Here is a 13,481-nt window from a genome sequence, read left to right on the forward strand (position 1 = left end):
AATACTCAATAAAATGGATAGAGTCCCTATAAAAAGAGAGACGGAGGATACAAGGGTCTCCTGTTATGTTATTGCTTCTTGTTGGCATAGCTTATAAATGATGGATTTCTATAAAAACACTTGTAGCTGCCAATTTAACTGGATCTTAATTCTGTCTCATAATATTGACACCTCCCTTGTAATTAATAAAAAGTGTCACAACAGTGCCCTGTTCATTATTCATGCAGCAATATTAATAAATGGAGCATTGTCTGTATACTGTGGTACAAGCTGGTGAGAGATTGTCTTTATACACAGAAACAAGTGCAGGACCATGAATATACAACATGAGAAAGATACTGCATAATCATTCTATTGTGTGTGGTCCTCACTGGCCTGAAAAAGCTTCCAGCAGTGTGGCTTGCTCTCGATGTCACGCCTGGCTAAAAATTGGTCACAAATCTACAGGTATGAGATCCGTTATCTGGAAACCCGTTATCTACAAAGCTCAGAATTACAGGATAGCCATCTCCCATAGACTCCATTTTAAATCAAATCATTCAAATTTTTAAAAAGCATTTGCTTTTCTGTACTTGATGCCAACTAAGATATACTTCATTTTTATTGAAACAATCCTATTGGGTTCATTTTTTAGTAGACGTAAGATATGGAGATCCAAATTACAGAAAGATCCTGTATCTTGAAAACCCCAGGTCCTGAGCATTCTGGATAATAGGTCCCCTACCTTTTGCATTTTAAAAAATTCCATCAGTTTAGGACTACATCGGCTTGTTATTACTGTCCATCCTGATACAGCTGCCTAGGAAGCCATTATGATCCAATGCTTTGGCAATTTGGCCCAGTGAGTTGGTGCCAAATTAGGGAAAGATCCACTGGTTTGGTCCTTGCCCAGATAAGCAAATCTTTTAGTGTCTGGCCAGCTTAAGATATTTCTTGAGCAATGATAGAATAGGACTTTTTACAAAGGGTTGGTTAAAGGAACAGTAACACCAGAAAGTGTTTTAAAGTAATGAAAATATCAATTAGTGTTGCCCTGCACTGGTAAAACTGATGTGTTTGCTTCAGAAACACTACTATAGTTCATATAAACAAGCTGCTGTGTAGCAATGGCGGAAATTGAAAAAAGTCTATATGGCACAGGATAAATCGTGGCTAACAGAGAACACCATTATGTTCTACAGAGCTTATCTGATATCTGCTGTGTAACCTGAGGCTGTGTAGCAATGGCTGCCCCCATTGCATCTTATTTATATAAACAATAGTAGTGTTTCTAAAGCAAACACATCAGTATTAACAGTGCAGGGCAACATTATATTTGTATTACTTTAAAGCTTTATGTTACTGTACCTTAAAGTGAGCGTAATCAGTGTAGACACAGAGGCCCTATACATATACATATATATGCCACAACATGAGACTGAGCAGCAAATAGAAATGAGTGAATACCAAATTATAAGCCACTGTGCATTGATAGAGAAGATTCTGCTGATGATCATCATCATTATATGCTTTGTGCTGATTGATTGGCTCATATTGTTTAGTAATCAAAGAGGAACTATGTGTTTGCATTTTCAAACATTTTATTTAAATGTTGTTATAAGCATTCAGCTTGCCTATGCAAAATATATTAATATACAGCATTAAGAAAATATGAATCTTCATGTATATCTTTCTTTTCTAATCCGAGTTGAGAGTAAGGCACACACCCTGCAGCACCCAATGCGAATTGTGTTTTGTTGTAGAGAGATCAGCTTCAAACACCAAACCGACTCCCATTGCATTGCGCCTCATCGATGTAGTGTAGACTGGTGTCCTGAAGGTATTCTGTAACACACAGCATTTCTCTTATTTCTGCAATAACCCAAGGCCTGGCTCTACTACTGTTACTGGCCAACTCCTTCATTCAGACTGTGACCTAAACACTTACATGATATTAATACGCAATAGAAGAAAAGAGATGTTTTTCCTTTAAGCCAAATGTTAGGAATGCTTATGAGTAATTATGAGGAACAGCCATGGATATTGGTTAGCCGGATTTGTGCACATTTTCTCTAATATGCGTGCATTCTTTTTATAAGAGAACTAAACCCTAAAAATGAATATGGCCAAAAATGCCATATTTTATTTACTAAACTTGTTGCACCAACCTAAAGTTTAAGCTTCTCAATAGCAGCAATGATCCAGGAATTCAAACTTGTCACAGGGGGTCACCATCTTGGAAAGTGTCTCAGTGGGCTCTGAGCAGCTGTTGAGAAGCTAAGCTTAGGGGTCGTCACAAATTATTAAGCAGAAAATGAGGTTGGTCTGTAATATAAGCTGATGCTACAGGGCTGATTATTAAATTCTGATGCTAATTGCACTGGTTTCTGTGCTGCCATGTAGTAATTATCTCTATCAATTACTAATCAGCCTTATATTGTGACATTCCTATTCTATGTGTACTGTATATTATGAGTGGGTCCCTATACTCAGTAGTGTTCATTGAGGGGGCCGGGCCCTGCCCCCCTCCGTACCGCCGCATTAGCCCGCATTTCTCAGTGGCGCACAGACTGCTGGGGGGCCCTGAGGGGGTGCGGGCCCTGGCCCGCTCGCACCCCCTGCTCCCCCCGGTAGTTCCGCCACTGCCTAAACTCAGTAAGTGACAGCAGCACAGAGCATGTGCAGTGAATCAGCAGAAAAGAAGATGGGGAACTACTGGGGCATCTTTGGAGACACAGATCTTTACAGCTAAAGGCCTGTGGTGGCCTTGGGCTGGTACACAAGCCCCAAACATAATGTACATTTCTAGCTACTTCTTTAGTTAAGCTTTAATTAATCTCAGTAATTATTTTTCTTTATTCCATTTAAGGCTTAAAGGGATCCTGTAATCGGAAAACATGTTTTTTTCAAAACTCATCAGTTAATAGTGATACTCCAGCAGAATTCTGCACTGAAATCCATTTCTCAAAAGAGCAAACAGATTTTTTTATATTCAATTTTGAAATTTGACATGGGGCTAGACATTTTGTCAATTTCCCAGCTGCCCCAGTCATGTGACTTGTGCCTGCACTTTAGGAGAGAAATGCTTTCTGGCAGGCTGCTGTTTTTCCCTCTCAATGTAACTGAATGTGTCTCAGTGGGACATGGGTTTTTACTATTGAGTGTTGTTCTTAGATCTACCAGGCAGCTGTTATCTTGTGTTAGGGAGCTGTTATCTGGTTACCTTCCCATTGTTCTTTTGTTTGGCTGCTGGGGGGGGGGTTATATCACTCCAACTTGCAGTACAGCAGTAAAGATTGATCAAAGTTTATCAGAGCACAAGTCACATGACTGTGGGCAACTGGGAAATTGACAAAATGTCTAGCCCCATGTCAGATTTCAAAATTGAATATAAAAAAATCTGCTTGCTCTTTTGAGAAATGGATTTCAGTGCAGAATTCTGCTGGAGCAGCACTATTAAATGATGCATTTTGAAAAAAAAAATTCCCATGACAGTATCCCTTTAAAGTGATAATCAATTTTAGCTCAGTTTTGAAAGCACCTGTCCCACAAGTGTCATATGAAGAGCACATTTAGTGGCCAGACTAGATTGCATTATAGAGAGAAAATCTGCTGTAGAAGGATTCAGTGGGGCAGAAGATATATATCAATAGAATTAAAGGAATGCTGAGAGCAATATGCTATGTCCCCTACTGCAAACGACAGTTACATTCAGGGCTGGACCAAGCCCACCAGGTGCCCCCAACAGAGGGGAGGGACAGAATAATGAAGGAGGGGAGAGCGGTAGAGAGAAGCAAACACAGACTAGGAGTGGGTAGAAGACAAATGCAGACAAAAGTAGGATTTAGGCTAAGTAGCAATATATTACTTGTAGTTTCAGCCGATGGGCTTCAATAGGGATGACCTTCAAAACAGGCAACTCCACCACAAGTACTTTAGGCTTGCTTTTTATAAGACATGAATTCTCTATATCCCAGTCAGCTCCTTCCAGGTACAGACCGGAAATAAAGCATCCTAAAAGAAATCACAAAAGAGAGGAATACAATAAAGGTACTTCTGAAGGCACTGATGTCTGCTTTAATCCAAAACATAGGCATGCATTCATCAAACTCCTTCTGTCATGTTTAATTATCTCACATAATCTTCAGTAATCTCCCTTGGGCTGATCCATATCCTCATCTCTGGCTCCAATCTGACCGTATTCAAGAAAGACTGAATTATACTTGAATGTTTGCAGAATCTCAGCAAGTCAAGTGACAACAAAATCATTTTCAATAGTATCTCATTAGATCTGAACTGCTGTGATGAACCTTCTGATGGTTTCAAGTTTCAACTTTTAGCTCGAAAATGTGGGATTGTGAAAACTGGAACTGCACACGATCGTTTAGCAAATAATTTGTGAATTGATAGGAAACTTAAGCTTTACTAAACACAATACTCCAACCTTGACATTCATTTAATCTAAAACACTTTCAAGATTACTCAAGAGGTCCAGTTGCTTTAGACTTCTAGTATCAGTACTTAGGCACGTTTGGATGAATGAAACCCATCACAAACATCTCTGCATTTGGTAAGATCATAGTACAGGTATGGGACCTGTTATCCAGAATGCCGCGGGACCTGGGGTTTTCCGGATAACAGATCTTTCCATAATTTGGCTCTTCATACCTTAAGTCTACCAGAAAATCATTTAAACATTAACTAACCTAATAGGCTGGTTTCACTTCCACTAAGGATTAATTATATCTTAGTTTGAATCAAGTACAAGGTACTGTTTTATTATTACAGAGAAAAGGGAAATCATTTTTAAAAATTTGGACAATTTATATAAAATGGAGTCTATGGCCTTTCCGTAATTCGGAGCTTTCTGGATAATGGGTTTCCGGATAACAGATTCTATACATGTATCTCTAAGCATTTCCTCTTATCCTTCCAACTCCCAATTTTGCAGCAAGTCAGGGCATTACAAACGGCTTCATTTCAAATAATGCAGTGAAAGCAATGTGGTGGGTTGGTAATTAAATAACTAATTAAAGGAATTGTTAAGTGTAAGAATAAAAACTTGCAAAAATATAATGTATAAAGGCTGGAGTGACTGGATGTGTAACATAATAGCCAGAATACTACTTCCTGCTTTTCAGCTCTCTTGGTTTCTGACTAACTATTGAATACTATGAATTAAGTATTAATATGAATAAATTGTCTAGAAATAAACTGGCTTGTGTACAAGTATGGTACCTTTGTTAGTATTTTAGTGTCTCGGTGCACATGAATTTTAATTCTTAACAACCAAAACTTTACCTTGTCCAGGCCTTTCAGTAACTTCTTCAGGTGTGCGAAAGCTGGTAACCTGAGTGTACAATGTGGAACGATCCAGGGGCCAGCCATTCTTTCTGCACGTGGCTTGGACGAGAGCAGTGAGGTAGGACTCAGGGATATGAAGTCCTGATAGCCACATGACATTTGGTTCACTCTCATTCACCTACAAAAAAAAGTGCATTTTTTTGATTTGTTATGATTTGAGGTTATTATGGCAGAGAAGAATTTCATTATCCATGATGTCATAAAGTAACACTAGTATCATCTGATCTGAGAAATTCTACCGTTCTGAGTACATTTACTAAAGGTAAGAAGTAAAAAATCTGTAGCATATAATGGCAATGGCTGATGGGATTTTACATTGCCTTTGGGACTACTGTGCCAGTCATTACTACACTGGCCGCAATTATTAGCCATAATGTGCATTGATTACATCAATCTCAAGTCTCACCCACGATGTGTATTGATTAAACCGTCTTCTGAAGTGAATCATCCAATTTCCCAGAGATTTCAGTGTGTCGGGAGCCAAACGTCTCCATATGTTCGGGATCTGCCCATTAAACAGCGCTCGAGCCACTTCATCTAACTCGCTGCTCATCCCAACTTCACCGGCCAAGGCCTGGACATGAAACAGATCCGTGAAACAGACATTGGTATTTTCAGAAGAAAGTGGCCAAAACTAGAATACCTGATCATTTTGGAAGATCTTAGTTCATGTAATCAATATAAAAACTTTTTAATTGTCAATCAATTTGTTCTCTGCTCTGAAACATAGGCTGGAAGCTTCATATTCAGAATTCAGTGCTGAGCGACATGATCCACATTAATGTATAGTAAGGAACTAGCCAATATAGTTTTATTCATTCTTTTATGGAACATGTTTTTATAACCTTTGCTAGAAAGCTTTTCCGTTACTTAACCCTCCTTTATCTGATACTGTACTGTGTCCTTGGGGTTTTATCTATAATTGTTTGTCTTCCAGCCCTCCCTCCTGTCAGCAGTTCTTGGTGGTACCAATGTAGGACAAATGTTGCTGAAATCTGGATGGAAGTGATAAAGCATCCTTTCAGTCTTGCACAGTCTCATTATTGAGTTATTTTTAGGCTGGAACAAGGTGTGCTGTGTACCCACATGTATTATACTTAGCTTGCTACACCTCTGCAAATTACACAGTTCATATATGGAGATACAGAACTATGGGAATTATTCACCATCCCCAGTTACATTTTACCAAGTGATAATGATTGAGAATTAGCAATTTCGTTTCCACGCTGGAACAAAACAATATTCTGTATCCTTATTCCCTGCATGCGGTATGCATCAAGGATTGAAGATTCAAATGAGTGCTGTTGAAATGGGCTGTGCACTAAAGAAGGCATCTGACATTAAAAGGGAACTATTGTGAAAATGAAAATTTAAGATAAGCTTCATCATACTGAAATAAGAAACTTTCGATATACAGTCATTTTAAAATTCTGTACTGTTTCTGAAATAATCAAGTTTATCTTCACTATTCCTCTCTCGGCATCTGTTTCTCCTCATTCTCTTTTCATGCAGCAGTTGGGTGTCAGATAATCATTGACATTTAGATCCAATATATCTTATAGGGGGATTCTTTTGCCTAGATGTATTAGAGCTCACTCTATTAAAATCCCAAGACATCATGTCTCTCTACATGCAGGATTTGTGCAAAAGGCAGTTATTTTGTTTGTATGGAATCAGTCATTTTGATTTTCGAGATCCCCTTTAATGTCATATATACAGAGATACTGTACACACATATATATGTATATACACAAGTATCCCCTTAGTAGTTTTTCTCATTCAGTTTTCTCACAGACTCACCCGCTGCAGTTCCACTAGCGACCTAGACATGCGAATGATGAGTTTGTTAAACCGTTCCAGTTCTTGCAGTAGCACCACTGTGGTGGGTGTTATTTCTAAGCCGAAATTCTTTCTGATTTGATCCAGATCAAACACTTGAGGCAGTTTGTTTTCAATGTCCTTAGCCACCTGGCCAATGTACTCATCTCGGCTGATGCCGGTGCTCGATTCACCTGGATCAATAATACTTCAGGTTAAAACACTAGATATGTATCAACTTAAATTATTACAGCAGTCAACCTTAATACATGTGCAGCTTCAGATTAATCATACACAGGGCTTCTTCATTTCCTTTATCAATCTTGCATTATATGGAGAATAATGTGAACCTTTAGCAAGTTGATGGAATCATTTGGCTGATCTCACAAAAATGGCCTGATCAGGTGAAAGATAAATCAGCCTTATCTATGGCCCCAACTGCTCCTGGTCTCACCTTCTGTGCACCTCTGCCAGCTGTAAGTACAATGGGACCTGTTATCCAGAGGTTTGCTACCTGCAGTTTTCTGGATAAGGAGTCTTTCCCTAATTTGGATCACCATACTTTACGTCTGCTAAAAAATCATTTATTCATTAAGAAAACCCAATAGGACTGTATTGCCTCCAATAAGTATTAAATATATCTTAATAAGGATCAAGTGCAAGGTATTGTGTACAGAGAAAAAGGAAATCATTTTCAAAAATCTGAAATTTTTTGATGAAATGACAGACAGCCTACCGGTATTTTGGAGCTTTTTGGATAACTGGTTTTCAGATAATGGATCCCATACCTGTATGAACTTTATACCTTTTTCAATGTCAGCAAAATAAACGAAATCATCTATCTATCTATGTATCTATTTATCTATCTATTGTCTTAGAAAGTCTTCACAATATACATATATATATTTTACATTTTTTTTGGAGGACTTCTTTTAATAAGTAGGATAACTGATACCTGTTTGTGGCTGCAATTCCAGGAGATGGGTCCACATATCTCGTGCAGCTTGTGTGTAATAACCAATTTCAGCATTGGAGTGAAGGCCAAATACTTCAGGTGTATTAGCAAGGGGGAGTGATTCTATCTCCTCTGTAACACAAAATAGTACAATGGTAACCATTACAATGCAAGTATATTATTCCGTGTAAGCCACTGTTGGGTACATTTACTAGCAACCAGTGAGTGATAAGCTTTGCTCAGCTTTGATAAAATATGATGGTGTCATGGGTTACTACCCAAAATACAAATGATTTTCTCTTTCTCAACAAAGAATTGCTAGCACCCCTGCCCAGATATACTATCCCAACCCTAGCAGAGGTTTAATAAATAAAAGGCACAATCAGTGAAATGAACACTAACTTGCAGCCTTACCAACAAATGCATCCTTTGTAGTCCCCTCTGGAATTCTGTAATCAACTTCTTCATTGTTATAGAAATGAAAGAGCTGGAATGAGTCAAATATGAAGTCACCCAGGTACTCGTCCATGTAGGTGGTAAGAATGCGGCGGTCAAAGCTGTCAATGGCTCTTCCTCCATACATGACCTGCCATTTCACACAGAGCACATTTATTATTTATCCTAAACATTTGGAAACGTGACAAATAAATGTCAAACTGATCTCATGTAAGAATGAAAAATATCACGAGCTTTAAGTGGCTCACTCAGAACAGAGAGAAAAACAGCTCCAGCTATGAAACGTCACCATGTGATCGGTCTGATTCTGTCACTGGGCCTTATGGTGCTTGGTGGCTAGAAGTTGGTTCTTATCAATAAAGCACATTAAGAAGACAGTGCAGTTTGCAAAGTGATCGCTTTTGGATGAAGATAGACAATTTTCCCCCCTTAATGTAGTTTTTCCCCCAAATTTCAGTGTAATGGTGGATGCCTTACTGCAGGGGTTGGGATTGGGATCTACCAGTAGACCTTTAGCTGGTGATCAGTAGAACTCAAGACTATGTCAACAAACAGCTTGTCTATATCATCCTCCTGTTTCATGTTTTATTTCAGATATTTATTATATTAAGGTTACATAAGAAATAGATGTTTGTTAAATATAGCAATATACATTTTTTCATAAATCAATATAATATTTAAGTAATATTTTCCATAAAAATAGAATGCTATAAATGCTTTTATGGATATAGATTATAATGGGACAACATCACTAAAAGTAGACCCCACTCGTGCCCACTACAATTGCAAATTAGCAATTTTGCAAATATGGTGCAATTTGCCCAGAATGTCTGCAGTTGGGATTTCGTCACTTCTGGCATGTGCTGCTAATATAACATTCGTTTTGGCACAGGTCTGTTATAGCTATTGATGCAACCTGCTCTTGGAAGCAAAGCGAAATATTAACATTACCTCTCCAATTAGATACTTCAGGCTGCCCCAAGGTATCTTGGTATCATGTTGCTGGAAGGCTTTTGTCAGGTAGGTATTTAATATCTCCATGCAAACCTGTAAAATAGGATTTCTTTACAATACTTGTACTGAGTAAACTGCTCAACTTGCCTGGACAGTATAATATTAACATCGCTGGTTTATCCGCTCCCTAAGCTGAGGCTTTGGGGCTGGTGCACCTGGACCACCTGTTCTACGTGGTGAGTGATCAACATATTTTGTGTCCAGTGCCCCCCTTTTTTGGTGGTTAATAGTATAATATGAAGAACCATGTAGCTACCTGTTGCATTGAATCAGATTCTGGGTTTAGGGCTCTAGGAGCTCTCTGCAAATACTGCAGGCTGGCTTTATGCATAGAATGTCTTGCTTTTTGAGCATCACCTTCTGGTATGTTGAATGAACTGAGATTGGTGACGGGGCTCAATGCCCAATGGCACTCCACATTAACAATATGGCATGCCAAGAAAAATACATTTATCTGCATCATAATTCTTCTCATCTCCTCATCAAGTAACATTTCTGCCAGTTTTTGTCTTCTTTTTTAATTATTTGGCCAAATATTAGCAAGAGGACATGAACCAATCATTGGCCTGGATGTTGGTTTCTATGTTCAGAACACTAGTCATGTCTTCAATGGAACACAGAGGTCAAGTATAATATTCTATTTGTGTTCTGTTAATATATTTGGCAAACAAGTGTACCTAGAGACTTCCAGAGAGTGTTTATAATGCCCAAGCCCAGGCTAGAATAGTCTGCCTCTGATTCACAATGATAATTTCTCTTCTCCTCTTAGGCTGGCAGACTCATTCCATCACACCTTCAACTTGTTCCATTGTGAAGTGATGGATTCTGGGACCTAAAGTTTCTCTTCTTTCCAGAGAACACAGAGGCACTTGGTATTGAAATGTAAAAATTTACACATTTACCAAGGATAGATGTGCCAACATCATTGGTACATATATGGTGTGCTCTGCACCTGTGCCATAACCAAGTGTTAAACACAGGATACACCAACACCTTAGCCCTGCAGAGGTCTCCAGTTGCACATTCTCAATTATGTGCATGCTAGGGGTGTTCCCTTCCCTGGAGTGAGGTACAAATGTGCACTTGCATTTCTCCCCATTTTTGGTAAATGAGCCCTAATACCTCCAATGATTTCTTCTAAACAGATGAAAAAAAAAACATGAATTCAGATACATATTCGTTGGGAAGGGACAATATTATAAAAGGCATGTAGAGTTATAAAATGAATTCAGAACCAGTTGGTTCTGAGGCATATGGAAAAGTCAAGTATTCCACATCAGATACATGGAATTCTCAATGTTGTACTTGGATCATACCTGGAAATCAGATTCATTAAAATCATAAGGCACGTTCCAACCAATCTTTCCAAATTTCCTTCTTTCCTGCACAACTGCATGGAAAAATGCAAGAACGTAAACCAGAGACTTGAATGCAGAGTGCTGACACGAATCAAGCGCCTCATGTGAGATCTTGAAATAAGTTGCCCTCATGTTCAGCTTCAGTCCATTTGGAGGCTCTGTAACAACCTAGTAAACATGGAAAGAGAAATTTATGTTTCTTTCTTTCAAAAAGAGAACAAAAGCTGCCTGGAAACACCTGTGCTGTATTTATGTGCAATATCAAGTCAGACAACATAATAAAACTGCATAAAGTACAGAAAGATACACTCAGGGGCTTATTTACTAAAACTCAAAATTAATCTCAGTTTTTTATGAAAACAAATTCAACCAAACTCCCTTCCACGAATTATCAAACAATCATTTTTCTCGAAAAAGTTGATCGACAAAACACCGCGACAAAATAGAGAGTTAATTCGTATTTTACGATTGACGATCTGAAAACTCGACTTTATCGTATTTTCGCTGCAATAACTTGACTTTTTCGGATTATAGGATGAAAACCCTGCCTTTTTCAGATTATCCAGTGCAGATCACAATGTCAAGAAGCAACTTCAGGTACATCTGCCATTAACATGATGAGGTTTGAGATGAAGTAATTTCAGAATTGGGATTTTTAGCAGCTGTAAGGTATGATAAATCTCTAAAAATGAGGACTTTTTTTTCCACAAATAATTCAGGTTTTCCCCATAAAAACCTCTAAAAAATTGGAGCCCAACTGGAGCCCCTGGACTGCTCAAAGGCTCCATAGACTGTATGTCACTGTATATAATCATTTTAATTTCATCTGGACCTCTAACATGCTAAGTGAGAAATAATTGTCCCACTACCTGTAATAAGTTGGGCAGCACTGCATTAATGGAGACATAGAGCATAACTAAAAACCAATTCTAATATTGTGGGCAATATTGAATAATACAGTGATCCCGAACCAGTAGTTCATGAGCAACATGTTGCTCACCAACCCCTTGAATGTTGCTCTCAGGGTCCTCAAAGCAGGTGCTTATTTTTAAATTCCAAGCTTGAAAGCAGGTTTTAATTGCATAAAATGAAGTATAGTGCCAAGTAGAGCATCTTGTAGGCTGCCAGTCTACATAGCCAAATAGCCAATCACAGGGACTTTTTCATGCTTGTGTTGCTCCCCAACTCTTTTTACATTTGCATGTGGCTCACGGGTAAAAAAGGTTGGGGATCCCTGGAATAATATATGGTGCTGGTTTTATATTGGGCTAAACGTTATCTTTAAAAATGGACCCTTATTGGAGTTCCTTATAGATCCGCTATGGCCCTGTAAATGAGGGGTGGGCGTGTCCAAACAGCTCCTGCCAGAAGCACAGTAGGAGGGGGGACAGCCAATCACACAAGCAGGTCAGCCAAGCTGCTGATTGGTTCCGATCCTACAGTGCAGTTTGCGGAGTGCCGCTGGCCGACTAGTAAGGTTTTTGCAGAAATTTTCAATAAAGTAACCGGAAACACACTTTTTAGGCACATTCCTTCTATATTTAAAAGAGTGCAATGCACTGACACATTCTAGTCTCTTTTAAAGGGGTCTGCCATTGTTTAAGATCTCAGGGAAGCCGTTGCTGACCGACAGCTCTGGTGTGCTAAAGTCCATAAGGTCACATAGAATAAAACTGAAGTAACTGACTAAACAAAAAAGATGGCTAGATAAAGTATTCTGGCTGGCTGTACTCATGAGGTTCACAGTTACATTTTACTCCATTCACATTTCACATGTTGGTGTTCAGAACCAACAGAATAGAGGGCTGCATTTGAAACAAAAACACACATGGCTGTGAGGTAGCTAGTACTGATTGTAGTGCTGCTTCTGGTAGCTGTCAAACAAATCCATTACTCATATAAAGCTTGGATTAAGATCCAGAAAGTTCTTCTTACATCGCACATTTAAAACACTACATTGCATCCATGAAGTACCTTGAGAGATTTCTGCAGTATTCCAATGGGGAATTCTTTGGTTGGATCTGTAGTGAGCCAAAGACGGAAGTCTGGGTGAGGTTTCTTTATCATCTCCAATGCTTTCTCCAAATCTTTCAACCATTTAACCAAAAGGTGGCAATTCTGTAACATCAGCCACTGCCCTCGAGATACTGCCGTTTCTAAGAGCTGGAGAGCCACCTACAGAAGCAAAATAAACCCAGATTACTAGGATGTCGAGTAACACAAGTATTTCTATTTTACTGTAAAACACAGCACAACACACATGGTTTCACTCAAAATTGCTCTCTCTCTCTTATGTCACAATTACAGGTATGGCACCTGTTAGCCAAAATGCTTGGGACCTGGGGGTTTCCTGATAAGGGGACTTTCCATTACTTGGATCTACATACTTTAAATCAATGTAAACATTAAATAAACTCAATAGGATGACTTTCTCTTTGTTGGTTTAATATCTTATTTTTACAGGGAAAAATTAAACTGAAGTCTATGGGAAATGGCCTTCCCATAACTTTCTGGATAATGGGTTTTCGGGTAACATA

The 13,481-nt window shown here is 38.7% G+C and overlaps 1 protein-coding gene across 2 annotated transcripts in view; it reads right to left on the reverse strand.

The window, feature by feature from the left end:
• Nucleotides 1–1,569: 1,569 nt before the first annotated feature.
• The window catches only part of dnah10.L (dynein axonemal heavy chain 10 L homeolog), a 104,125-nt gene continuing 92,213 nt past the window's right edge, over nt 1,570–13,481 (reverse strand). For both annotated transcript variants that reach the window (XM_041567376.1, XM_041567374.1), the window contains exons 70-79: nt 12,919–13,119; nt 10,903–11,112; nt 9,524–9,619; nt 8,531–8,702; nt 8,117–8,248; nt 7,144–7,355; nt 5,750–5,917; nt 5,281–5,461; nt 3,848–3,993; nt 1,570–1,824 (exon numbers count right to left, since the gene is read on the reverse strand). In XM_041567376.1, the coding sequence (XP_041423310.1) occupies nt 1,678–1,824; nt 3,848–3,993; nt 5,281–5,461; nt 5,750–5,917; nt 7,144–7,355; nt 8,117–8,248; nt 8,531–8,702; nt 9,524–9,619; nt 10,903–11,112; nt 12,919–13,119 (1,665 nt within the window). In that variant the 3' untranslated portion in view covers nt 1,570–1,677. The remainder of the gene's footprint in view (nt 1,825–3,847; nt 3,994–5,280; nt 5,462–5,749; nt 5,918–7,143; nt 7,356–8,116; nt 8,249–8,530; nt 8,703–9,523; nt 9,620–10,902; nt 11,113–12,918; nt 13,120–13,481) is intronic.

This window comes from Xenopus laevis, chromosome 1L, assembly GCF_017654675.1.
Source record: "Xenopus laevis strain J_2021 chromosome 1L, Xenopus_laevis_v10.1, whole genome shotgun sequence".
Taxonomy (NCBI): Eukaryota; Metazoa; Chordata; class Amphibia; order Anura; family Pipidae; genus Xenopus; species Xenopus laevis.